The sequence below is a fragment of the Tachysurus fulvidraco genome, chromosome 11 (assembly GCF_022655615.1).
Source record: "Tachysurus fulvidraco isolate hzauxx_2018 chromosome 11, HZAU_PFXX_2.0, whole genome shotgun sequence".
NCBI classification, from domain to species: Eukaryota; Metazoa; Chordata; class Actinopteri; order Siluriformes; family Bagridae; genus Tachysurus; species Tachysurus fulvidraco.
The window spans coordinates 24,774,925-24,801,537 of NC_062528.1; the positions used below are offsets into that span (position 1 = coordinate 24,774,925).

A 26,613-nucleotide genomic window follows, 5' to 3' on the forward strand; every position below is an offset into this window, starting at 1 on the left:
GAGATTTTTTTAAGCTTTGAGTTGAATGAGATTATTATTATTATTATTATTATTATTATTATTATTATTATTTTATTTTATTTTATTTGTATTTTCTTCTGTCCTGTTTGCTGAATAACTCTGAGCGTAAACACTTTGAGTAACGACTCTTCTGCGCTGATCTCCTCCAAGCTCTCACTCCTTTACCCTCCTTCCTTAAGCTCCTCCACCTTCTCATGGCTGCTGTGTCCATCACTTTCAATTTTAGTTTGGACAGAGAGCACAGAGAAGCCTGGGGGTAGACAGAAAGCCCCAGAATCTACAAGAGACCTGGTTGGGCTGTCAGACGAAACCCCTGGATGGGCATGAAGACTCAGAGGCAGGATTAGAAGAAGCTCTCTAGGTGATCTTCTTGGTTCTGTCTGCTATCTTCAGCATGTCCTGACACCACTGTTCTGAACTGCTTGATGACTTTATGGGTTTGGTGTTGGCACCATGCAGGAAGAAGAGCATGCGAAGAACCTGAACAATACAATAACATAAAGACTTTCACACAGAGGGGGAATCCAGTGAGAGGTTTTAAAACTGGTCCAAGAGCTGATTTCAGAGCACTTTCATTCCACCAGCCCTTGAAACATGTAGCTTCTTATGATGAAGAGTTGAGATTATGGCTTAAAAACATTAAATGGACAGAAAGAGTAAGTATTTAATAAGATATTAGTTACTCAGTGTGGAAAGTGTGTATTGAGGAAGGCTTTAAAAGATGGTGATTTCTCCCTGATTCTTTGTGAGAAGGAATTTGAACCAAAACCCAATGAGAGAAAGTGTGTCTGAGATGCTTTAGATTTTACTGCCACCATGTGGCTACAGAGCAGTGTTTCACAATAGCACCATCTTCCACTAGGTCCTAGTAAACTTCCGGGTAAAGAGAATCCTAGATTATTGGGAATAAGAGTTCAGATTCTGCACCCCAGCAGGTTTTGTTATCTTTTACACCTTTCTCATTTGTTTCACTCTCTTTAATTAATCCTGTCATTAGTTGATCAGTTTATGTTATCCAACGTTTCTCCTCCTAATGTTTAAGTTTGAGGTAAATGACTGATATATTGTATGATTATCCAAATGAGGATGAGGTTCCCTTCTAAAAGCACTATTCGGACGGGATTAGTTCTACGTGGGGACGTGGAGTAATGCAATTTTACCTCAGGACGTCTGTAATATTAATTGGCCAATTCGGACGGGACAAGACATCTCAGTAAAACTAGCAGAAGTGGGAAGGGTAACTCGCTTTACGCACCACAGTAACCTCCTTGTCATCATGTGTGTATGACGTTGCTTCCTGTTATAACATGCGCAAACAGACAACATGGCGCCTCCATGCTTGCAAAACGCCATAGATATATATACACTAGATGTCGCCTTGTATAGGGCAGTACATTGGAATGAATGTGTCAACTGAGCCGCCATCTTGGTACGGGGGACCCCCTCCTCTTAGTGCATTAGTGTCAATGTAGGCAAAGAAATAAAATCACCATAAATCGTCATGAATACGATTTCTAGGTTTTTTGGTTCATTCCAAAGGTCAGACATGTATTTATTATTTAGTCAAGAGAAAATTAAATTATTTGATATTAAGATAATCTACTTTTTCACAACATAATACATAGTGCTAATAGGTGTAAGTTTATTACTTACATTTTTCCACTTGAGTAAATTTCAAACGAACAATCACTACTTACCTTATAGTCTACTGTATGTAACACTGCTATAATGGTGTGACTATACATGTTCATTTAAATATTTAAATTGTATTGGTTTATTAAATATGATACACAAATTGGAACATAATGTGAAAGTTAGATAGTCTAGGTGCCAAAGATCGTTCAATCTTATATTTATTCCTTTCCTGCAATACTTTTGCCAGATTAAATAAGTATATAATAAAGTCACATAAACAAAAAACAAAACAAAAAAAAACCTTTTTTTTTTTTTTTACTTTGAGGCTGAACTTGTGTGTTACACTCCCGAGCTAACTGTGACATCATTCCAGGACTGTCAGTTGAATTAATCATTTAAAAAAAGTGTTTAGTTTCCCTGCAACTTGTCCATGACTGACGTCTCTGTTTATCACTTGGGAATCTACAAACAGATTCAGATTCTGATTATTTTATTTAATACCATGTCAGCAATCAAAAGCTATTTTCATGGTAAAATTCAATTACAAAAATACACATTATAAAAATGCAATAAAAAGAAAACAAATATAAACAGCAAGTCATATTATACATTTTTTTTATTTTATTTAACATACGATAAAAAAAAAATCCAAACCCTTTTCAGTCATAATGTCATTAAATCTGTCCTTAAGTGAAGTAAGTTGATAAAAGAGCATTCTGCTTGTGTGAAGTGGAGGACAATCTAATAAAATATGTTAAGACAGATGAGGGAATCTTACAGAACATACATAAAGTTGGGTCTTTTCACCTTTAAGAAAAAAAGCATGGGTCAATATTTAATGTCCTTATTAAGAGCTTCGGAATCTACAAACATTGTCTGTTTCCCTAACTGTCACAAACTAATGGGTAACTAACATGGATTAGCTGCGGTCGTTAACCAAGGACTAAAACAAACCAACGGAACACGAAATATAATTTCCCAATATTCACACCATAAAACACATTCTCACTTGTAATGTAATCCCTTCTGTCTGGTTTTTAGATTTCTTTCGTTTTAACAACCAAACGCAGCACAGAAGGCCGGCATCGTCCATGTATTTGAGGTAAAGGAGCACCATACAAAGATGGTGGCGGTTTTGACGCATTTTTAGGACCCCAAGGCGACATCTAGTGTATAGATATCTATGGCAAAACGCGCCAAAAACTTTTAAACAGGAAATGACAGAATTTTACCGTACATATTTACAGCAAGTCTATTCAGACGGGATTAGTATTACCTGAGCTCATTTTTCCGGACCTTTTTACAAAAGGTAAAAATCACCTTAATCTTAACTGACATTGTCCGTAATGATTACCGAGTTGGCGCATTCGGACGGGACTAAAATCACAGAGAAGCTCTGGTAATATTTACTTTACCTCCCACGTCCGAATAGTGCTTATGTACGGTAAAATTCCGTCATTTCCTGTTTAAAAGAAGTTTTTGGAGCATTTTGCAAGCATGGAGGCGCCATGTTGTCTGTTTGCGCACGTGTCAACAGGAAACAACGTCATACACCTAAGGACAAGGAGGTTACTGTGGTGCATAAAGCGAGTTACCCCTCTCACTGCTAGTTTTACTGAGATGTCTTGTCCTGTCTGAATTGGCCAATTAATATTACAGACCTCCTAAGGTAAAATTGCATTACTCCACGTCCCCATGTAAAACTAATCCAGTCCAAATAGTGCTATTGTCCATAATGATTACCGAGATGGCACATTCGGACGGGACTAAAATCACCCAGAAGCTCTGGTAATAATTACTTTACCCCCACGTCCCCACGTAGAACTAATCCCGTCCGAATAGGGCTTAAGGGAGTTTTTCCTTGTTTCCGTTGCCGCTGGCTTGCACATTAGGCACAGGGATAAATATATAGTATTTTATATTTTAAGTTAATCTTTTTTAAATTATTTTAAACTTTAATTGTATATATTAATTTGTTTATTTTTATTCTTATTTTTTCTTCTTATTATATATTTATTTCTTTTTTCTCTCTTTTTTTTCCCATACTCCTGTAAAAATGCTTTGAAACAATTGTTAAAAGCGCTATACAAATAAACTGAATTGAGAGCTTGATTTATTATATTATTATATTTCATAATGATGATGGTCATTTCCGGCAAGATCCGGTAGTTCATGTGAAGCAATATTGGAGCACAATAGTTTTTTGACCGTGTAACATTTCCCAGTTTATTCTTTATTAAACTTTTCTTATTCAAGTTCAAATCACGCTCACGAGGTAAGAAGAAGAAACAGAAAGGAAGAAAAATACTGGATGGATTGCTATCCCTGCTAAAAAAGCATAAGGTATGTTTTGCATGCTGGGACCAGCTTGGGATGGTGGTATGCTGGTCCAGCATTAGGTGATAGTTCACGGTGTGCTGGCCGACCAGCCTGGGATGCTGGTGTGATGGCCGACCAGCCTGGGATGCTGGTGTGCTGATCAACATATGTTGTCTTTTGGATGCTAGTATAATCCCAGCAAGACCACAACAAAACCCATTTGTTACATATCACATTTCTTACTGCATATTCATAGTTAAATAAAGACCAGGACAATTTTCTAGAAAATTGTAATTCACTTTTTAATAAAGAAAAACATTCTGGATATTCCTATCACACACACACACACATATTGTCACGATGTGACACGGTGAGACAAAAGGCGAGTGAGGATCCAAATGCAGTGATTTAGTGACAAAACAGGAAACAGATAATCAGGCAAAACAGGCTAGAACACTGAGCGGAACAGGGAACAGGAAAAGGAACAGACAACATAACACACAACACACAAAACACCAACAACGACCAACACCAGGGAAGTGAACAGACAGAGTAAATGTAGTAAACAGGAGCCAATCACAAAGCAGAGACAATCAGTGACAAAGACAAGACACCTGGGGAAGAGATGGAATGTAATTAGTGTCCATGGTATGCAATGAGTGGGCGGAGCAAACAATTAACATCAGGGAGAGACAGCAGACAGAAACAAGGGGAAACACAGACAGACACGTTACAGAACCCAACCCCTACGAGCGGCTTCCAGATGCTCCCAAGTCCACAAAAACCAGTCCAGGAGGGTGGAGCGAAGGCGCAACCCGGGTGGGAGGGCGGGTCGGGTTCTTATAGTGGTGGCGCCAGCCGAGCAGGTGGCCAGGGCGGCGCCGGCAGAGCGGGGGGCCAGGGCGGAGCCGGGAGTGCAGGAGGCCGGGGGTTGTGCCGGCAGAGCGGGTGGCCGGGGCGGCGCCGGCAGAGCAGGAGGCCGGGGCGGCGCCGGCAGAGCAGGAGGCCGGGGTGGTGCCGGAGGCGGAGCCAGAGACCAGAGCAGGACCGGAGACCAGGGTGGTGCTGGAGGCGGAGCCAGAGACCAGAGCAGGACCGGAGACCAGGGTGGTGCTGGAGGCGGAGCCAGAGACCAGAGCAGGATCGGAGACCAGGGTGGTGCTGGAGACGGAGCGAGAGACCAGAGCAGGTCAACTCAGTCATTTCGGTCGACCCGGTCGGTTCGGCAGGTTCCGTCGACCAGGTCGGTTCCGGCGAACCGGCTGGTTCCGGCGACCCGGCTGGTCCAGCTGGCGGCTTAGGGATGCCGGCCGCCTGAGCCGACCACAGGACTGGGCTGGACAGAGGCACTGTAGGGCATTCAGGCGTCCGTGGCTGGTTCCACTCTGTAGCCCACGGATCCCGCTGCTTACGGCCCCCATCCCCCCAAAAAAATACTTACGGCCGGCGTCCATCTTTCTCCTGCACATGGTTGCAGAGGACCCTCCCAGGAGCAACGCTAAATTGATAAAGTCAGATAGGGACCCCATCTCTTGGCCAGCTGGCATTAGATAGCGCAGGTTGTCCTCCAATCCATGCCTGAAAACGTCCTTCAGGACCTTCTCCTCGAAGTCCACCTGATTACACAGCTCTAAAAATACCTCAGTGTATTCCTCGATCGGAGAATCATCCTGGCGTAGGCAAAATAAGACTTCTGCTGAATCCATTACGGGTTGGTCGTTCTGTCACGATGTGACACGGTGAGACAAAAGGCGAGTGAGGATCCAAATGCAGTTGATGATTTAGTGACAAACAGGAAACAGATAAGCAGGCAAAACAGGCTAGAACACTGAGCGGAACAGGGAACGGAACAGGAACAGACAACATAACACACCAAACACCAACAACGACCAACACCAGGGAAGTGAACAGACAGAGTAAATGTAGTAAACAGGAGCCAATCACAAAGCAGAGACAATCAGAGACAAAGACAAGACACCTGGGGAAGAGATGGAATGTAATTAGTGTCCATGGTAAGCAATGAGTGGGCGGAGCAAACAATTAACATCAGGGAGAGACGGCAGACAGAAACAAGGGGAAACACAGACAAACACGTTACACACACACACACACACACACACACACACACACACACACACACACATATATATATATAAGTGTGTGTGTGCGTGTGTGTAACGTGTTTGTTTATCACACTGTAATTTACACACATGCACACACAACGTTACACAATATAACCTTTACAACACACATTTTTGGTCTTAGCTTCTGCTCTCTGTTTTAGCGAGTAACAAGCAGTATGTGGTGGCGATGACCATGTTTATTTAAGAGGTGCTACCTGGAGTCGTTTGCCTTTAGACAACTTCATGAACATAGTTGCATTAAAGGTTGCATAGCATCGCTGATGCTGGGTAATATCTCTTCACATTAACTAATTTACTTTAAAAAAACAAACAACAAAAAAAAAAAAACACACAACTTAACTACCTCTTAATTGAGACAAATGGATTTTAGCATTGTTTGACTCCAAACTCCTGTGTGATTTTATTGGAGATCGATCTATCTTTTAGGGATGAGCTATACCGCTTTTTTTTTTTTGCAAAGATACGATGCTGATACTTATTTATACACTTTTAATGGTACTGATAGCATTATTGATATACACACACACACATGTGGACAAAATTGTTGGTACCTTTCGGTCAATGAAAGAAAAACCTCAATGGTCAGGGCTAATAGAAGGCCATTTTAGAATAGTCCAATGTTTTCCTCTTAGCCATTCTTGGGTGTTTTTAGCTCAATGGTCAGGGCTAATAGAAGGCCATTTTAGAATAGTCCAATGTTTTCCTCTTAGCCATTCTTGGGTGTTTTTAGCTGTGTGTTTTGAGTCATTGTTCTGTTGCAAGACCCATGACCTGCGACTGACACTGGCCAGCACATTTCTCTCTAGAATCCCTTGATAGTCTTCAGATTTCATTGTACCCTGCACAGATTCAAGACACCTTGTGCCAGATGCAGCAAAGCAGCCCCAGAACATAACAGAGCCTCCTCCATGTTTCACAGTAGGGACAGTGTTCTTTTCTTGATACAGTATGATTCAATTTTCTGTCTGTGAACATAGAGCTGATGTGCCTTGGCAAAAAGTTCCATTTTTGTCTCATCTTTCCATAGGACATTCTCCCAGAAGCTTTGGGGCTTGTCAACATGTAGTTTGGCATATTTTTTGATTATTTGTGTCCTCCTTGGTCGTCTCCCATGTAGTCCACTTTGGCTTAAAACAACGACAGATGGTGCGATCTGACACTGATGTTCCTTGAGCATGAAGTTCACCTTGGATCTCTTTAGAAGTCTTTCTGGGCTCTTTTGTTACAGTACCATTCGGATTATCCATCTCTTTGATTTGTCATCAATTTTCCTCCTGCGGCCACGTCCAGGGAGGTTGGCTACAGTTCCATGGATCTTAAATTTTGAATAATATGTGCAACTGTAGTCACAGGAACATCTAGCTGCTTGGAGATGGTCTTATAGCCTTTACCTTTATCATGCTTGTCTATAATTTTCTTTCTAATCTCCTGAGACAACTCTTTCCTTCGCTTCCTCTGGTCCATGTTGAGTGTGGCACACACCATGTCAACAGACCACACAGTAAATACCTGGAGCCCTATATTTAGGCCCACTGACTGATTACAAGATTGAAGACACATGTGATGCTATTTAGTGGACACACCTTGATTTAACATGTCCCTTTGGTCACATTTTTTTCAGTCTTTTCTAGGGGTACCATCATTTTTGTCTAGGCCTGTTCCATGAGTTTCAAAAACCATCATTATGTATGATTTATATGCTGCTTCCCTCATGGAGCCCGGGAATCAACATTTGTTGGTATTACTATATTTAATTTGTGGAGACACTTTAATCCCTAACGAACGATTTTTAAATGTATTTATTATTTGTTATTCGAAGCTTTTTGAGCTTTGTTATTTCAGTTCTTTATTCAAAAGAGGGAGCAAAAGAAATAACACTTATAACTAGATTTGTAAAGTTCGTCGTGACAAACTTTGATGTTGGCTTTGGCGGTGCAAGTATTCGCAAAGGCCGGTGCATTTTGGAGGCGAGTGGACAAAGATTGTGAAAGCGACTGGACCGCTAGGGTGCCAATACTTTTGGAGGTGAGCGGACATGAGCATGTGACGTGATCCGAATACCCGTGGGGCAGTTCCCCTCATTGTGCTGAGTGTTTTGATATGTCACATGTCCATCTTGTGCAAATTTTTGATTTCACTTGTTTTGGGGGCGGGGCTACATGTGACGTCACGTTACGTTACCAGAATACCCATGGGGCAGTTCCCGTCATTGTGCTGAGTGTTTTGATATGTCACATGTCCATGTTGTGCAAATTTTTGATTTGCTTGTTTTTGGGGAGGGGCTACATGTGACATCACGTGACGTCACGTGACGTGACCATAATACCCGTGGGGCAGTTCCCCTCATTGTGCTGAGTGTTTTGATATGTCACATGTCCATGTTGTGCAAATTTTTAATTTTGCTTGTTTTTGGGGCGGGGCTACATGTGACATCACGTGATGTCACGTGACGTGACCATAATACCCGTGGGGCAGTTCCCCTCATTGTGCTGAGTGTTTTGATATGTCACATGTCCATGTTGTGCAAATTTAAAAAATTTTTTGTTTTTGGGGCGGGGCTACATGTGACATCACGTGACGTCACGTGACGTGACCATAATACCCGTGGAGCAGTTCCCCTCATTGTGCTGAGTGTTTTGATACGTCACATGTCCATGTTGTGCAAATTTTTAATTTTGCTTGTTTTTGGGGCGGGGCTACATGTGACATCACGTGACGTCACGTGACGTGACCAGAATACCCATGGGGCAGTTCCCCTCAATGTGCTGAGCGTTTTGATATTTCACATGTCCATCTTGTGCAAATTTTTGATTTTGCTTGTTTTGGGGGCGGGGCTACACATGACATCACGTGACGTCACGTGACGTGACCAGAATACCCGTTGGGCAGTTCCACTCATTGTGCTGAGTGTTTTGATACGTCACATGTCCATGTTGTGCAAATTTTTAATTTTGCTTGTTTTTGGGGCGGGGCTACATGTGACATCACGTGACGTCTCGTGACGTGACTAGAATACCCGTGCGGCAGTTCCCCTCATTGTGCTGAGTGTTTTGATATGTCGCATGTCCATGTTGTGCAAATTTTTAATTTTCACGTGATGTCACGTGACCTCACGTGATGTGACGTGACCAGAATACCCGTGGGGCAGTTCCCCTCATTGTGCTGAGTGTTTCGATATGTCACATGTCCATGTTGTGCAAATTTTTAATTTTGCTTGTTTTGGGGGCGGGGCTACACGTGATGTCACGTTGTGTCGAGTGACGTCACCAGAATACCCGGTGGGGTGCCAATACTTTTGGCAAAATGTGGCTACTGAGGGTTTGGACATTTCATGTCAATACTGCAGTCATTATGAGATTCTACTTATTATACTGCATAGAACAGTACATGCAATTCTTAATGTTGGATGTATTGTGTGTGTGAGAGCTTAGAGGACTTTTCGGAATTCCCTATTCAAGTCTATGGGATGTTCGATCGTCGACTACGGGAAAACCTATGGGAAAAAAGGCCACTTTGAGCTTCCGAACCGGGAATGCCGGAATTCCGATCGCTTAGAAAAATAGAAGCAACAAACTTCAGACCAGGGTCTACAACATATCCGAATTTCGTGCATGTGGCTCGAACACCCTAGGCCGCATTTTTTTAAATAAATTTTTGTCTAATAATAATAATAATAATAAACTTATAAAGGAAATCAGAATGTTGGCTTCTACAAAGCCAACATAATTAAATAGATTCCAATATATTGTGTTTTAATCTTATATTAATGTGTTACATAGAAACATAAGGGATCACAGACAGTTTCTTCCTTTCAATTACCCGGCAGTCAGAAGGGAGAAACCATCAAGATGTTTTTTCCAAACTTGAAATAGGACCACTGGTCTATATGAGAATGTCTTATGAGGACTTGACAGAGATTAGTGAAGCCCTTCATACCACTCCAAATGCAGGTGAAAGGTGTGTGTTAGAAGGCCTAAGATCACACCACATCAGAATACAATGCTGGCATGTGAGACACTGCCTGCAACAGCTTGACCCATTTGAATGGGCCTTCCGCCACCACTGTGCAATCCGATAAAGAATAAACCACGTTCAAACTCCCAATCAATTATGGTATTTTAATACACTATTATATCAAGATATGAATGCAAAAACTGTTAATGTACTCTAAGGCTTTTCATATTCTTACTTTTGCAGCCAACAGTTGACAACATTCATTCATTCATTCATTCACTCATCTTCTACAGCTTATCCGAACTACCTCAGGTCACGGGGAGCCTGTGCCTATCTCAGGCGTCATCGGGCATCGAGGCAGGATACACCCTGGACGGAGTGCCAACCCATCGCAGGGCACACACACACTCTCATTCACTCACACACTCACACACTATAGACAATTTTTTCCAGAGATGCCAATCAACCTACCATGCATATCTTTGGACCGGGGGAGGAAACCGGAGTACCCGGAGAAAACCCCCGAGGCACGGGGAGAACATGCAAACTCCACACACACAAGGCGGAGGTGGGAATCGAACCCCCAACCCTGGAGGTGTGAGGCCACCGTGCCCTCATCAGTTGACAACAGTGGTTACAGTATTTATATTAATTATTAATGCAGTGTTGAAACCACTCTAAAATTTCACCTTTCATTTTATTTTGTAAAATGTTTTTTTTTTTTAACGCAAGTACTGGATGGAACCAGGAACAAAAGAGGGACACTGTGACCATGGCATGGAGAACACAGGGGTTACCCAGTATATGCCCGGTATATGCTGGAGAGAAGGGGGTTACATAGAAGCTGTGTTATTACTGGACACAGTGTCCACAATCAGAGGATAGAATGGTTGTGTGCATAACTTAAATAAAAACGGACTCAAATGCAGGACATCTTAACAAAAACAGGATTTTAATAAAATAAAATAAAAAACACAACACACAAACTAGGACACCGACTAGACAGGACGAAGACAACAGAGGATTCAGTGCTGCTCAAGGCAATGCGGCTTGACTAAATATTAATAATAATAATTAGACACATGAAGGACAGGTGTGCAGAGGCAGGGAGGAAGAGACAAGGGCAGGGCAGACCCGTGAACACAGAATACAAACAAATGCACATGGCCAAAGTCTGGGCTGAGTCCTGACAGTACCCCACCCTCGAGACGCGGCTCGAGACGCGCCAATCCGTCTTAACAGTCCCGACAAGGTCCAGGGGGGGGGAGCAAGGCACATGGCAGCGCAGGCAAAGAGGCCGAGCGACGTCCACAGTGCAACCCTGACGCACCGAGGCCAGACCCACCTCACGGAAACCAGGAAAGGGGAGGGAGGGCAGGAAAAAAAATCCTCCTCCACAGAACATAAAAGTCAACAAAAAAAAAAGTATGGGGGCAAAAACACTGGCCTGCAACACCCCCACGGACAGGAAGTGGGGCAGCGTCTTACACGGAAACCGAATGGGAAGCGACGCCAACTAACCATAGCTCCATCACCAAGAAAGACCATCAGCATATCTACTGTACTTCTTACGAAGGCTGAGGAAAGCCCAGCTCCATTCACCCTTCCTGACTACATTTTACAGAGGGACCATTAAGATCCTGAGCAGTTGTATCACTGTCTGGTTTGGAAACTGCACCATCTCTGACCACAAGACCCTGCAATGGATAATGAGGACAGCTGAGATGATCATTGGAGTCTCTCTTCTCTCTATCACACACATACCACAGCATTACCATCTGCCAGCAGCATTAAGGATGATCCCACACACACACACACGCACACACACACACATTCTTCACCCATGTGCTGTCTAAAAAAAAGGTACCATAACATTCAGGCCTCACATACAAACTGTGTGTTACGTCCCCAGCTAGTCTAGGGCTGGGGGAAGGAGTAACAGAATAAAAATGGTGATGTGTGGAGGCCGCAAGAGCTTTTAACAAAGACCAAAACTCAATATCAAAAACAAGTTCTTTTATTTTCCAAATATGGGAAGATTTCAAGGCTTCAAGAGGGGGCAAGGCCAAAATCTGTTAGAAAGAAACTGACTAAACTACAAAAGAAAACAAAACAAAATTTACAAAATTTACTTCTAAAAGTGTCGAAAGAAAATGGCACCCATCTCTCTACAAATCCCTTCCCAAAGAATTAACCTACTTAATAGGTCAAGAAATAACAAAAGTATGTACAGAACAGTTAACTTACAATGAAAATGGGTTCCCTGATAATAGGCAACCTGTACAACAAGATGATTAACCCAATAACACTTTGGGAAAATTCAATCAACAGAATATAAGTCAATACACAGAAAACATACGTCCTTGTACGTAACACTGTGTAAGTGCACCAAGAACAATACACACACAAACGCACTCAACTATAGAGACAGCACTGATCTACATCCATGTCTACAGCACCACCCATTTCAAACTGTTTACATGATGTTCTGCACACTAGTTTTGCTCTTTACACATTCCATCTTTCACATTTTAGTCAATTGCTGTTTTGCACAATTCATTACAATACCTCATAAAAGTGAAAGTGATGTGACATATGGCTCAGTATGGTGACCCATACTCAGAATTCGTTCTCTGCATTTAACCCATCCAAAGTGCAGACACACAGCAGTGAACACACACACCATGAACACACACCCAGAGCAGTGGGCAGGCATTTATGCTGCGGCGCCCGGGGAGCAGTTGGTGGAGTTAGGTACCTTGCTCAAGGGCACTGTCGGAACTCAGAGCCCACTCCGAGTGGACATATCTCAGGGTGAACCACACTCATAAACTTTTATCCAAATATTTACTGATCTAACTATACTTCACTTATAACACTATTATTGCTGGAAAATGGAACAATGAGAAGACATCTCAGACCTGGATGAGACTGAGAAAACTTCGTATTGCAGCTAATCAGTCAACAATTCCATTGAGCTCAAGGAAAAAAGTCAAAAGCAATTAAATAAAAAACTCATTCTTGAGTTTCAAGATTTTTCACATTATTCCCCCCATTGAGGCTGTAACCAAACCTACTGTACTGTATGTTGCAGTAATCCTGACATAACCACTAAACCTTATGAATATCAACGGAGGCTAAAACCAAAAAATGAAATCACATTTAAATAAAACAAAAAAAATTTCAAGCAACATTTAAACAAACCAGTCGTGGCCGGCCCGAGACTCGAACCCACAAGTGTTCATTCCAATATTTTGCACATGTATTGTCTTATAGTGTTTTGTATTGTTTGTGTGCACTGTCTTCTGTCTCACACTGTGTACACCAGGTTGTACAGATGCACTTTATGTGTCTAGGACTAACTTACTTTAGGTCCTTAGCTCTGACCTTGTTCTATGTAGCGCCATAGTCCTGGAGAAACATTGTCTCATTTCACTGTGTACTGTGTCAGATATATATATGGTTAAAATGAAAATAAAAGCTTCTTGACTTCTTGACTTGACCTGATTTTGGATCCGGAGTGGCCGCTGACTGCTACTGCCACGCCGCCATCTTGGAACATCAATAATGACCTCAGAAATAACACTGACCGTTAGTTTATCAAAAGGACTTGGTTGTACAATTCCACTTGATTATAAACTTGTGAAGAAAGGACATTATTTCTATTTACATCATTTACTGTCCAGTGTCACCCAAATGAGGATGGGTTCCCTTTAGAGCCTGGTTCCTCTCAGGGAGTTTTTTCCTTACCACCATTACATCAGCCTTGATCATTAGGGATAAATGTTAGAGAGAAATAGTAACTCAAACGTTATCATCTTTATTCTATATTTCTATACTTCTGTAAAGCTGCTTTGAGACAATATCCATTGTTAAGTATAGTGCTTTTAGTATAGAAACATACAATAATAGAGTATAGAAACATATAATAATAAATACAAAGTTTTATTATTTATTATATTTTATACTCATTCTTTCTATATTGTATCTCATCGTCTGCATCATTTTCTTGTATAGTTTGTATAGTATAGTGTTATTTATGTCTGTACTTTTGAGAGTCACAAACTGCTGGAACCAAATTCCTTGTGTGAGTCAACACACTTGGCCAACTAAACCTGATTCTGATTCTGATTCTGATTTAAAAAAAAAGCCTGAGCTCAGTTTTATCTGTAAAGCCACAACCTTTCTTTCTCTGTTACACTATAACATAAAACTTAAAAAACAAATTTTAACGAACGAACCAACGAACAAACGGTGAAGCAACGAAGGAATGATCCCACTTACTCTCTCAATGCAGTAAAATGGCAGAGGCCAGTATTTCAGAAGGTTATATTTATGTGTATCACTTCAGCTGTCCAGTGTGTCTGGATCTCCTGAATCATCCAGTGATTATTCCCTGTGGTCACAGTTTCTGTAAGGTGTGTATTAATGCTCACTGGGATCAGGAGGATGTGAAGGGCATCTACAGCTGTCCTCAGTGTAGAGAGACCTTCACTCCAAGGCCTGTTTTATACAGGAACAACATGCTGGCTGAAGTGGTGGAGAAACTGAAGAAGACTGAACTCCAAGCTGCTTCTCCTGCTGTTTCAGCTAAAGCAGAAAGAACTAAAAAACAGATGAGATCTGGATATTATTATTCTTTTTATGTCAATTTCTACAAATTCTATTTCTAATCTAATTTCTATTGAGGTGATCTGATTGGTTATATGACTGTCATTCAGTGTAAGGTGGATTTTTATTAAAAGTCAAAGTGTGTTTTGTAAAGACGTGTGAAACAGCTCAGATCAGTCAGTGTACTTTAAACAGCCAACGGCATAAAGATGATGCTGATGATGATGATGATGATGATGATGATATTTAACACGGTCATGTGCCACTTTATTCTGATTTCAAAGTATATTTTGTTTTACTTCTAAAAGTGTTGAAGCTTCTTTAAGACACATTTATATTTACTTTATATTAATATGACATCCACTTCCTCCAGGTAACACTCACTGTCTGATCTACAGAGGGCGCTGTTCCCCACAAAGTTTCCTCCTAAAAGCTCATAACAGCAACAAGAAATGTTCCTGTTTGAGATCACAAGTGTGTCTTTGTTCTGATTCAGTCTGAGATTCATTCGTTCCTCTCGTCCACTTTTCTCCTTCTCTATGATGTGTTTCCTCTCTGTAGAGTTTCCCGTCTCTCTGTGTTTCTCCTGGATGTGACGACTCACCCAGCTTCACTGTCAATCAACATCTCTCATTTGATGGAGTGAGGAAATCTCTCTCAGATCTGAAAAAACGAGTCGAACAAATCTGTGAGAAGAAATTCAACAAAATCAGACCACAAGGTGAACAAACAAACATTGTTTCTGTATCACAGTAAAAAGAGCCATAAAATTCATCTAACAGAAATAAGAAGTAAGCAGGAACAAGACTGCAGAAAATCACACAGTATTAGCATCAGTCTTGTAAATGACATCAAGATCAATTTAGCAGACAAACAAAGTACAAATCTTACATTTGTGGACAAAATCGTAGCTGATGAATAAATTGAGATGGTGACGTTGTTGACGTCTGAAATAAACGTGAGGAAGCAAATTTTTCACATTCACACTTTAAACTGTTTCCACCTCATTTTTCTGTCTCCATTTTGTCTCTGTGTCTCCATTTTGTCTCTGTGTCTCAATTTTGTCTTTGTGTCTCCAAAGCTGCAGCAGTTCAGATGATTTTACCTTCAGAACCAAAGAGCAGAGAAGATTTTCTGCAGTGTAGGTTTTTTACACACACACACACACACACACACACACACACATACACACACACACACACAGAGCGACACACACACACACACACACACACACACACACACACACACACACACACACACACATACACATTTACACTTACATTTACAGCATGTGACAGACCCCTTATCCAGAGCGACGTACATAAGTGCTTAAATCTCTAACACTGAATACATTAATGCTGGTTCACTAGGTTACATACTTAAGATACCATGAGTTTAAAACATTTGTTCAAAGTTACAATGAAAAAGTGTCAAAGTTTTTTTTTTTTTTTTTTTTAAAAAAAAAGAAGTGCTAGTTGAAGTGTTTCCTGAATAAGTAGGTCTTCAACCGCCGCTTGAAAATAGCCAGTGACTCAGCTGTCCGGACCTCTAGGGGAAGTTCATTCCACCACCTTGTTGCCAGAACAGAGAAGAGTCTTGTAGTATACTTGCCTCTTACCCTGAGAGATGGTGGAACCAGTTGAGCAGTGCTGGTAGATCTGAGGTTACGGGGTGCAGTGCGAGGAATGATGAGGGCTTCGAGGTAAGAGGGAGCTGGTCCATTTTTGGCTTTGTAGGCCAGCATCAGTGTTTTGAATCGGATGCGTGCACCTACCGGAAGCCAGTGGAGGGTTCGCAACAACGGGGTAGTATGCGAGAACTTTGGCAGGTTGAAAACAAGCCGGGCAGCTGCATTTTGGATCATTTGCAGAGGACGTACTGCGTTCATAGGTAGACCTGCCAGCAGTGCATTGCAGTAATCCAGTCTAGAAATGACAAGAGACTGAACAAGTACCTGAGCAGTATGTGTGGGGGGAAATGGCCGAATCCTTCTAATGTTGTAGAGAAGAAACCGACATGAGCGAGTCACATTAGCAACATGAGAGGAAAAGGACAGTTGATTGTCCATGATTACCCCAAGGTTGTGAGCTGTGGCTGAAGGGGAGATCAGATCGTTGTGCAAGGATATAGCAAGATCATGACCTGGGAATGAATCACCTGGGATGAACAGCAGTTCAGTTTTGCTAGGATTTAGCTTTAACTGAAGAACTGTCATCCACACACACACACAGACACACACATACACACACACAGACACACATACTGTACAGACATACACACAGTCACACACACACACACACACACACATACACGCAGACACACACACAGACACACACACCACCAAACCCAAACAACACACCTACACACACAGACACACTTACACACACACACACACACACACACACACACACACACACACACACACACTCAGAGACACACAGACATACACACACACACACACACACACACACACACACACACACACACACACACAGACACACCGTGTTAAAATGTCTGTATTGTTGATCCATGTTTATAGAGCTGCATTAGGAGGATAGAAACACAGACAGGTGTCTCACACAGACTTATTATAAATCCTGTGATTAACATCTAACATGTGGACATTTTATTACTGTAGATTTCTGTTATCTGACTCTGGATCCAAACACAGCACATCATCGACTCATTCTGTCTGAGAAGAACAGAGTGGTGACACTGAGTGAGACAGAACAGCAATACTCTGATCATCCAGAGAGATTTGACTTCTATACTCAGGTGTTGTGTAAGGAGAGTGTGTGTGGTCGCTGTTACTGGGAGGTGGAGAGGAGCAGTGATGTGTACATATCAGTGTCATATAAAGAGATCAGCAGGAAAGGACGGGGTTATGAGTGTTTGTTTGGAGGCAACAGTCAGTCCTGGAGTCTGTGGTGTTTTTCTTCCTCTGTCGCTTTCTGGCACAACAACATTCATACTGAGCTCCGAGGTCCAGCATCCTCCAGAATAGGAGTGTATGTGGATCACAATGCAGGAACTCTGTCCTTCTACAGCGTCTCTGACACCATGAGGCTCCTCCACAGAGTCCACACCACATTCACTCAGCCTCTATACACTGGAGTCTGTATGTATTGTTATAAATCGTCTGTGAGGTTTTGTGATCCGAAATAAAAAGTTAGTAAAAGTGTTTATAAAAAGTATAAGTGAGGTGTGAGATTTAATTTGTCCCTGAGCTACACTGGACATTTTGTGTGCAGAAACTGGAACAGTAATGAATGCAGAATGTAGAAACAGACTATTTAACTGTATGCACTATTAGGATGGGTTTATTATAGTTGATATAAAAATGTTCAATGTCTCCTCAGAAATAATAAACTTTACTCAAACTGCTCTGCCTTTCTGTGCTGCTTGCTGGTGGAAACACAACCATCTGTGTGTAAAAGACCTTTATTATCTTATATCTTTAACAATGTTCTGCTTAACAGTCCACTTAACATACAGTGCACTCTGGAATTATTCAGACTCCTTCCTCAATCCTTTATAATATGGTGACAGACTTCAGAAGTGGAAGAATAAACTGTTAATAAACTGTATTTTCTCAGTTCAGTCTCATGCGCAGTCGCAGTACAGAGCAGGAGTCACGTGACTTTGTTCGAGTGACGTGAGCACGCGCTCCTGTGAGAGAAAAAACACCATGAAACAATGATATTTTCCATTTTGTGAACTTATTTTATTTGCACTTAAATTTCAGTTCATGTTCTAATGCAGTTTCAAAATACAACACGGGCCTCGTTTGGGACGCTGTTCATGAACTGACCCACAGGACAAACTACCTGAATAGCCCTGACTTAGAGATTTCGCTGGGGTAAATAGCGTTGGTGTGTCGTTTGGGAATGAATCGATTCTTTGAAACCGTTTATCAAATCGGCTCTTGAAAGTTTTGGTACCTTTGGAGTCGTTTAGGTTCTTAAACAGGGTTTTTTTGTGGGCTGTGATTTTAAAAAGGTATAACATCATAATATGTTATGAAAGCTTCTGGAAAAAAATATTGTAGTACAAGAAGCGATTTGTCGATTATTTGATTCGGCTCAAAGCATCTCTTGAACGTTTGGAACCGATTCACCAAACTGAAGAGTCGTTTTTGTGATTGAACAGGCGATTTTTTTGTGGGCTGTGATTTAAAAAATCGAATAACATCGTAATATGTTACATAACATCGTAAAAGATTTCTGGTGTGAATTGTGTAAGGCTTGTGTATGAATGTTTATAATGTTATTGTGTATGAATGTTTGTTGTTATTGTGTGTAACATTCAATGTGTTCTTCATATATGAATTTATGAGGACATCTAGTGGTTATCTGATACAATGACATCCAGAGTCACTTTATGTTTATGTTACTCAGTGTTGGGTAAGTTACTTTAAAAAAGTAATTAATTACTAATTACATAATCAATTTTGTATTTAAAATCCTTTACTAATTACTCTATCTGAAAAGTAATTTAATTACTCGATAAGTAATTTAACTCATTACTTCTTAAAATCCCTATAAACCTTGACCAGATAGACAGTAGCAATAAAACTCTTAATAATTCCTCAGTCATACATGAAACAGTTTAGCCTTTAGCTTTTTAAAACATTTTAGATTTATTAAAACATACTATACTTCAACATTTTAGTGACAAATTTCAAACAGAATTCCTCTGCAAAATATCTGAATAACAAAAAATAGATTTATTCTGCAACATATCTGAACAATAAAAATAAACAATCTCAGCTTAAGAGAAGTTAATTAATGTATCAAGCTGTAAACATAAAACTTACTTTCAAAGTAATGAGTACCATATTTTATAACGTAGTCATGTGTGTTCAACTAAATGAACTATTTCATTTCTAACTCACTGTAACCTTTAGTTAACGAACAGTATTCCTCTAAAAATATCTGAGTAACAAAAAAAAATTGAATTATTCTGCAAAATATCAAGGTGAAAATATTCAAAACAATGTGGACCACATTTCATGCATACTGTATGCTGTCATGTTTTTCAACAAACTCATTTCTACTGCTCAGCTGTCTTCCCTGCTTCATTTTTGAAAAAACTCATTAATGTAAGTCTCTCAAAACGTTTGCTTGACAGTCTGTTCCGTCTGGGGGTGAGCACAAGATTGCCCAGGCTGAAAAGCCTTTCTACTGGTGCGCTTGATGGTGTGGCTGTGTTGTACCTCAGTGAAATGGCCTTAATCCTGGGAAACTGTCTAAGAACACTAAGCTCAGACCCTGCAGATTTCAAATATTCCATGACCTCTATTTCAGCAGAGTAGGAAAACTCCTCCTCCTCAAATGAAAAAAAGTCATCTGTTGAGTCAGCAGGCTTGTTGTGGTGTTGAGCATTATGCTGCTGGTCTTAAAGAGGCAACCCACGGCACTCTGTAGTAAGCATTGCCCGAACTGTGTCTTTTTTCTCTTCTTCTCTGATCCAGTGTAATTTAAATTTGGGCAAAGTGACAGCAGCCAGGAGAGCTTCTTTATCGTTCATCATAGAAGAAAAGCGTACCTTGATCGCCTATGAGTGAAAAAATATATCAGACACTTCACTTTATTACAAAAGTATGACAGATAATATAAAAATGTATTTAAGTCATGGGTAAATATAAAAAAGTAGCAATCTGTATAAATATCATGTTACCTGAACAATGACATCAGGGAGACATGCTGTCATCCTAAGTTCATCCCACAGTGCTAGTGTCCTGGACAATAAAATCTCCAGCGTTGGAAGAAGGGTTCCGAAAAAGCAGTTATCTTCTCCTTGCAATATGTCTAGCGCTACAGTGAGTGGCTTCAACACAATGCAATATTCCTTTATGAAAAGATACTCCCGATCAGTGAAGCATTTTATTCCAAACTGAGAGCAAACAGTATTTAACTCAGCAACTGGAACGTCAGTGATCCTGGACAGGGCGTCGTGAAATGAATTCCATCGTGTTGAAGTAGGCACTATGAGTTTTTTCTTCTCTACCAACTCTGAAGCCACAGAAGAACGGTTCACTTTTGTCCACAGTGCAGAACACTTTGAAATAGCACTGTTGTAGATGAGTTTGTACTCGTTTGCTTTAAGCCATTTCTCGACATCATGAAAAATTAAATTCAGTGTGTGTGATGCGCATCGTAAATGTGGAGGGAGAGAAAACTGTCCGTCAGAGTCTGTGGACAGAGTCTGCTCAACATCAGCAAATGTCACTTCTTCATCTTCCTCTGACTCCTCATCAGAATCTGGGTGTGCGAACATTTTAAAAGCTTTGATAAAATTGGACCCGTTGTCTGTTACAGTAGCTGTCACTTTAGAGTTAAGTCCATAAGCTGAATGGCATGTTACTTAGTAACGCGTTACACCCAACACCGATGTTACTGAAGTCAGTAAAATAAAGTAATGTGAAGGAGCAGCAGCTCGTGTTCGTTTGTCTGTCTAAAGAACAGAACATGGTGTCAGAAAAAAACTGATATAAACGCAGAAAAGGAGGACGGCACAGTTACAGCCACCACCACCATTGAATCTCTAATGAAATCTCTCAAAAAATTGTAAGAACTGGATACAGAGGTTGGAACTTTTTGTCACGCTAGCAGAGAAGTCTGAGACAGTGCAGTGTGCTACATTTCTGTACGTGGCCCACGTGGCGGGGGAAAAGGCTATAAAAGTATGGAATACATTTGAGTTCTCAGAAGAGGAGAGAAATAAAATACAATGACTAAAAGACAAGTTTAAAAATTACTGTGAGCCTCAGAAAAACCTACCGTACATCAGACACGTGTTTTTCACGAGATCGCAAGAGGCTGCAGAAACACTCGACATGTACGTCACTGATCTGAAAAGCTAAGCAAAAGACTGTGAGTTTGGTGATCTGCACCATTCATTAATTCCTGATAGGATTGTATGTGGCATAAGCATGGGCGTCGGAAGCAAATAAAATGTGGGCGTGTCCTCCTTCCAGACAAATTTCACTGAAATAGATCAGTGTTACTGTTTCCCAAATGTTTTAGTCACGGCACAGTATTGATTAAAAAAACATCCCACGGCAGACGGCAAACCACTAAGCTTTAAAATGAATTGCACAAACAGGCTTCATTGCTTCATTGCTAAGTCAGATAGGAATAAGTTAGTTACATGCTGTTGCTGCTGATAAAACAAAAAATTTAGGCTATATATCATTGCTGCCGGGCGGAAACCTCATATTTTTAAATAATTATGTAATCAAAATTGGTATTATGGCTTTATATATGGTCAGACAAGTGTGTCATTATATTAACATTTTATGAAAACAGCTGCATCTGAGGCAATAAGTGCATCGCATTACTTTTTCTTCAACTTACAGGATATAAAGTTCATTGTAATCGCTCAGTTTCTGTTGTTGTTGAATACACGTGGACATTATGTCATGATTTTAAAGGTAAAACAACTTAAAACAGTGTTGGCTAGTACAACTACATAGCAAATATCTGTTCTCTAAAGACTCTTGAATTAAAAAAAACATTAGCCTTTATTGAAAAAAAATGCTGTAACGTTACTTATTCAAACATCGGTTCTTTACTTAACCTTGTAACCTGGTCAGAGTGTTAGATTTGACCCGGAGAAAAACAAGGTGGCATAAAAGGGAATAAACACTCGAGGCAAACAGCAAGTTATCCCGAAAAGCCTTTGTATTTGATCCTCTTCAGCAATCACATCCAACATACACACATGTAAACGGAGTAAAGGTGATGTAGAAACAAAAACACTCGGTTCCTGTCACAAAAGAAAAAAAAAACATTGGTTTGCTCAACTTAGAAGGCAGAATAACAACAACATGTCTGTACATATACTCAGCTTCACTCCAGCTCTGCATGGTGCATGTGCACTCACCAGTCTAAGCACATACGTCAGCAGAACTCTCATAAAGGCACTGTACACATAAACCATTACGATATTAAAGTGGCCGTTACAGATCCCCCAGGTACTTTAAGGCTGTCCTCAGCCGTACACAACAGATTACAGTATTTTAACAACCACATACATGAAGTCATTTAAAACACACAATCACACAGGGCATGGCACAGTAAGGCACATACTGACACACAAGGCAATGTGAACAGACCCAAAGAAATACATGTGCTGTAGCAAAACAATTCACGTACATCGGGGAAAAAATTGTACAGTAGGGAATCAACCATGAACAGAACATATGACTGTACACAATGTAACAACAGTCAAACATTTGAGCCATTGATCACAACATATACCAAAGTAACTGCAATCACCCCACAACATGGTGCAAAAACGGTTTTCGTTTGAGTCCCTGAGAGGAGATGGATTAGTATTGGGGGTTATGTCAGTGGTCTGTCATTCAAAATGTCCAGTGTAGCTCAGGGACAAATTAAATCTCACACCTCACTTATAGTTTTTATAAACACTTTTACTAACATTTTATTTTGGATCACAAAACCACACAGATGAGTTAACCCATCCAGAACCCAGCGTATAGAGGCTGAGTGAATGTGGTGTGGACTCTGTGGAGGAGCCTCATGGTGTCAGAGACGCTGTAGAAGGACAGAGTTCCTGCACTGTGATCCACATACACTCCTATTCTGGAGAATGATGGACCTCGGATCTTAGTCTTAACGTCACCATCTCAATTTATTCATCAGCTACGATTTTCTCCACAAATGTAAGATTTGTACTTCGTTTGTCTGCTAAATTGATCTTGATGTCATTTACAAGACTGATGCTAATACTGTGTGATTTTCTGCAGTCTTGTTCCTGCTTACTTCTTATTTCTGTTAGATGAATTTTATGGCTCTTTTTACTGTGATACAGAAACAATGTTTGTTTGTTCACCTTGTGGTCTGATTTTGTTGAATTCCTCCTCACAGATTTGTTCGACTCGTTTTTTCAGATCTGAGAGAGATTTCCTCACTCCATCAAATGAGAGATGTTGATTGACAGTGAAGCTGGGTGAGTCGTCACATCCAGGAGAAACCCAGAGAGACGGGAAACTCTACAGAGAGGAAACACATCATAGAGAAGGAGAAAAGTGGACGAGAGGAACGAATGAATCTCAGACTGAATCAGAACAAAGACACACTTGTGATCTCAGACAGGAACATTTCTTGTTGCTGTAATGAGCTTTTAGGAGGAAACTTTGTGAGGAACAGCGCCCTCTGTAGATCAGACAGTGAGTGTTACCTGGAGGAAGTGGATATCATCGTGTGTGTGTGAAAGCTGCTCCAGCTCAGTGACTCTCCTCTGAAGATCAGTAATCTCCTGCTCCAGTTGATTCAGGAGTCGTTCAGCTCGACTCACTTCATCTTTCTCCTGAGCTCTGATCAGCTCCGTCACCTCCGAGAACATGGAGTTGATCATCTCAGTAAAAATCCTCTCACTGTCATCTACTGCTGCCTGTGAACGTATCTGTAAGGACACACACACACACACACACACACACAACCCCACTGTAATGTTCCGAGTTCTGTGTTCCAGCAAACTTTAGTGTCTTTTATTTTGAAAGAGATTTCATTTGAATGTATTTAATTATTTTTGTAATTTATGTTTTTCTTATCAATCCATCTAATTTGAATTTTTTATATAGCACAAGGAAAAAAAATTACTTTGTAAAAAAAAAAAAAAGAGTTTACATTGAAGTGACGTCACTTAGAGGCGCTGTTGCGTCCGACTCTCTCAGTTCTAGTCAAGTCAAGTCACCTTTATTGTCACATCACCACGGCACATGTGCCTTGGTGAGTGAAATTCTTGGGAGCGAGCTCCAGACATTGCAGAACCATTTACATACAATAGTAACATAACATAAACATAAATAGAACAGTTTACAGACAGGTTAGAAAAAAATGTGCAAAATGCTCAGTACCATTGAAATGTGCAAATGTGGAAAATGTGGAAAGGATGCAATGTGCTCATACATAGTCAGTACACACAGTGTACTATTATAAGTATTATATACATGTAATATTATGTAACATGTTAAGGTGCAACGGACTGTACAGATACAGAAATGTCCTGTGGTACCGATAGCTTATTGTCAGATAGATTGTTATTTTAGATTAGATGCAGTGTGTGTGTATAGTCCCATGTGTATTGATGCAGTACGAATACAGTGTGCGTGTGTGCATGTGTGTATAGTCCGGTGTTGAACTGTTGAATATGCTGTGTGCTGTGTTATTACAGCTGAACATACACTTCAGGACCACAAGATTATCTTTGACAAGGTGAGGAAACCCACAACAAAAGTACTCAGTGGATGCGGAGGCAGCAAGGCTAAGACAAAATGTACCTATGAACTAAATGTAGATCTAACAGATGGATCCCCATGAAGGTGATAAACATGCTGGATCGTCCTATTGTACTTCGTCAGAATGCAAAGATTGCTCAAGTGCATCCGTGTCTTGCCCTCGAAGAGTTACAGCTAACAGAGGACATACAGCATGAATCAAGAGGAGTCACTCAGAATGTCCATAAAGCAAATGAGATATTGCAAACAGACTTCAGAGTTAAGTTGAGAGCATTGGGACTGAATGAAATCGACATTGACTCCTGTGAAGTTAATGATTTCTGGAAAAGACAATTGGTGGACCTCATTGTGGAGTATGAGAGCACTTTCTCCCGTGATAAGCTGTACTGTGGTGAGGTCAAAAACACTGTCCACAGGATACACCTAAAAGATGAAAAGCCTTTCCGCCTTCCCTATAGGAGCGTCCCGCCAGCTCAATAGAAGAAATTAAGATAGACACTAAATGAAATGGAGGAGCGCGGTATCATCCGGAAGTCCAACAGCGAATGGGCCTCACCTTTAGTTTTAGTCTGGAAACCCTCTGGAGAATTACGAGTGTGTATAGCCTTCAGGTGGCTCAATCAAAGAACCGAAAAAGATGCATACCCGCTGCCCCACCAAGGTGATGCTCTTGCGCCCTTGGGGGGAAACTGTTATTTCAGTACCATGGATTTAACATCGGGTTTTTATAATATCCCAATCCATGAAGAAGATTATAAATACACGGCGTGCACCACCCCAGTAGGGCTATATGAATACAACCGGATGGCTCAGGGCTTGTGCAACGGTCCAGCAACGTTCTCTTGCATGATGACTGCAATCTTCAGGGACCAGAACTTTCTATCCCTCCTTTGTTACTTAGATGACTTGCTGGTGTTCAAGGAGGCACTCGACCACCTTGAAATGGTGTTTTCCCGGCTCAAAGATCATAACCTCAAATTGTCCCCAAAGAAATGTTACTTTCTGAGGAAAACTGTCAAGTTCCTGGGACATGTTGTATCGGAGAGTGGCATCACGACTGATCCAGCAAAAGTGTCCGCGATCAGTGAGCTCAGCGTGGTGGAGCTGATGGAAGAAGATGGAAAGACTCCATCACCCACGAAAATCAAATCTTTTCTTGGAATGGCAAACTATTATTCACATTTCATTGAAAGTTTTTCATCATTAGCCAAACCTCCATATAAACTGACCGCTGGACAAAAGATCAAAGGTGGAAAAGTTGTCCTCAGAGCTGTCAAACCCAAGCGCCTGAAACCTGAGTACTGGACTGCAGAGTGTGATTTAGCTGTGGAAAAAATTAAACATGAACTTGATAACACAGTTACTTTGGCTCATCCAGACTTTCAGAGACCTTTCCTATTGTCCACTGATGCATCTATGGATGGATTAGGTGCGGTTCTGAGTCAAACACCAGAGGAAGAGGAAAAACCGAGACCAATGGCCTTTGCGAGTAAGTCCCTGTCAAGGGCTCAGTCCCGTTACCCCGCCCATAGATTAGAGTTCTATGCTTTAAAATGGGCAGTTTTTGCTTTAATATGGGCAGATTTTGACCTGAGATACATACCTTTGGATTGCTGCTCTGAAAGGAACTCACGATGACGCCGGTCATCAAGGGCAAAGTAG

General features: G+C 40.9%; 1 protein-coding gene across 1 annotated transcript; it reads left to right on the forward strand.

The window, feature by feature from the left end:
• The first annotated feature begins 15,774 nt into the window (after positions 1–15,774).
• On the forward strand, positions 15,775–18,067 carry LOC113637309 (tripartite motif-containing protein 16-like). The gene is made up of 2 exons (XM_027137914.2): positions 15,775–15,825; positions 17,323–18,067. The coding sequence occupies exons 1-2, from the start codon at positions 15,780–15,782 to the stop codon at positions 17,847–17,849; spliced, it is 573 nt and encodes a 190-aa protein (XP_026993715.2). The 5' UTR covers positions 15,775–15,779; the 3' UTR covers positions 17,850–18,067.
• The last annotated feature ends 8,546 nt before the right edge of the window (positions 18,068–26,613 follow it).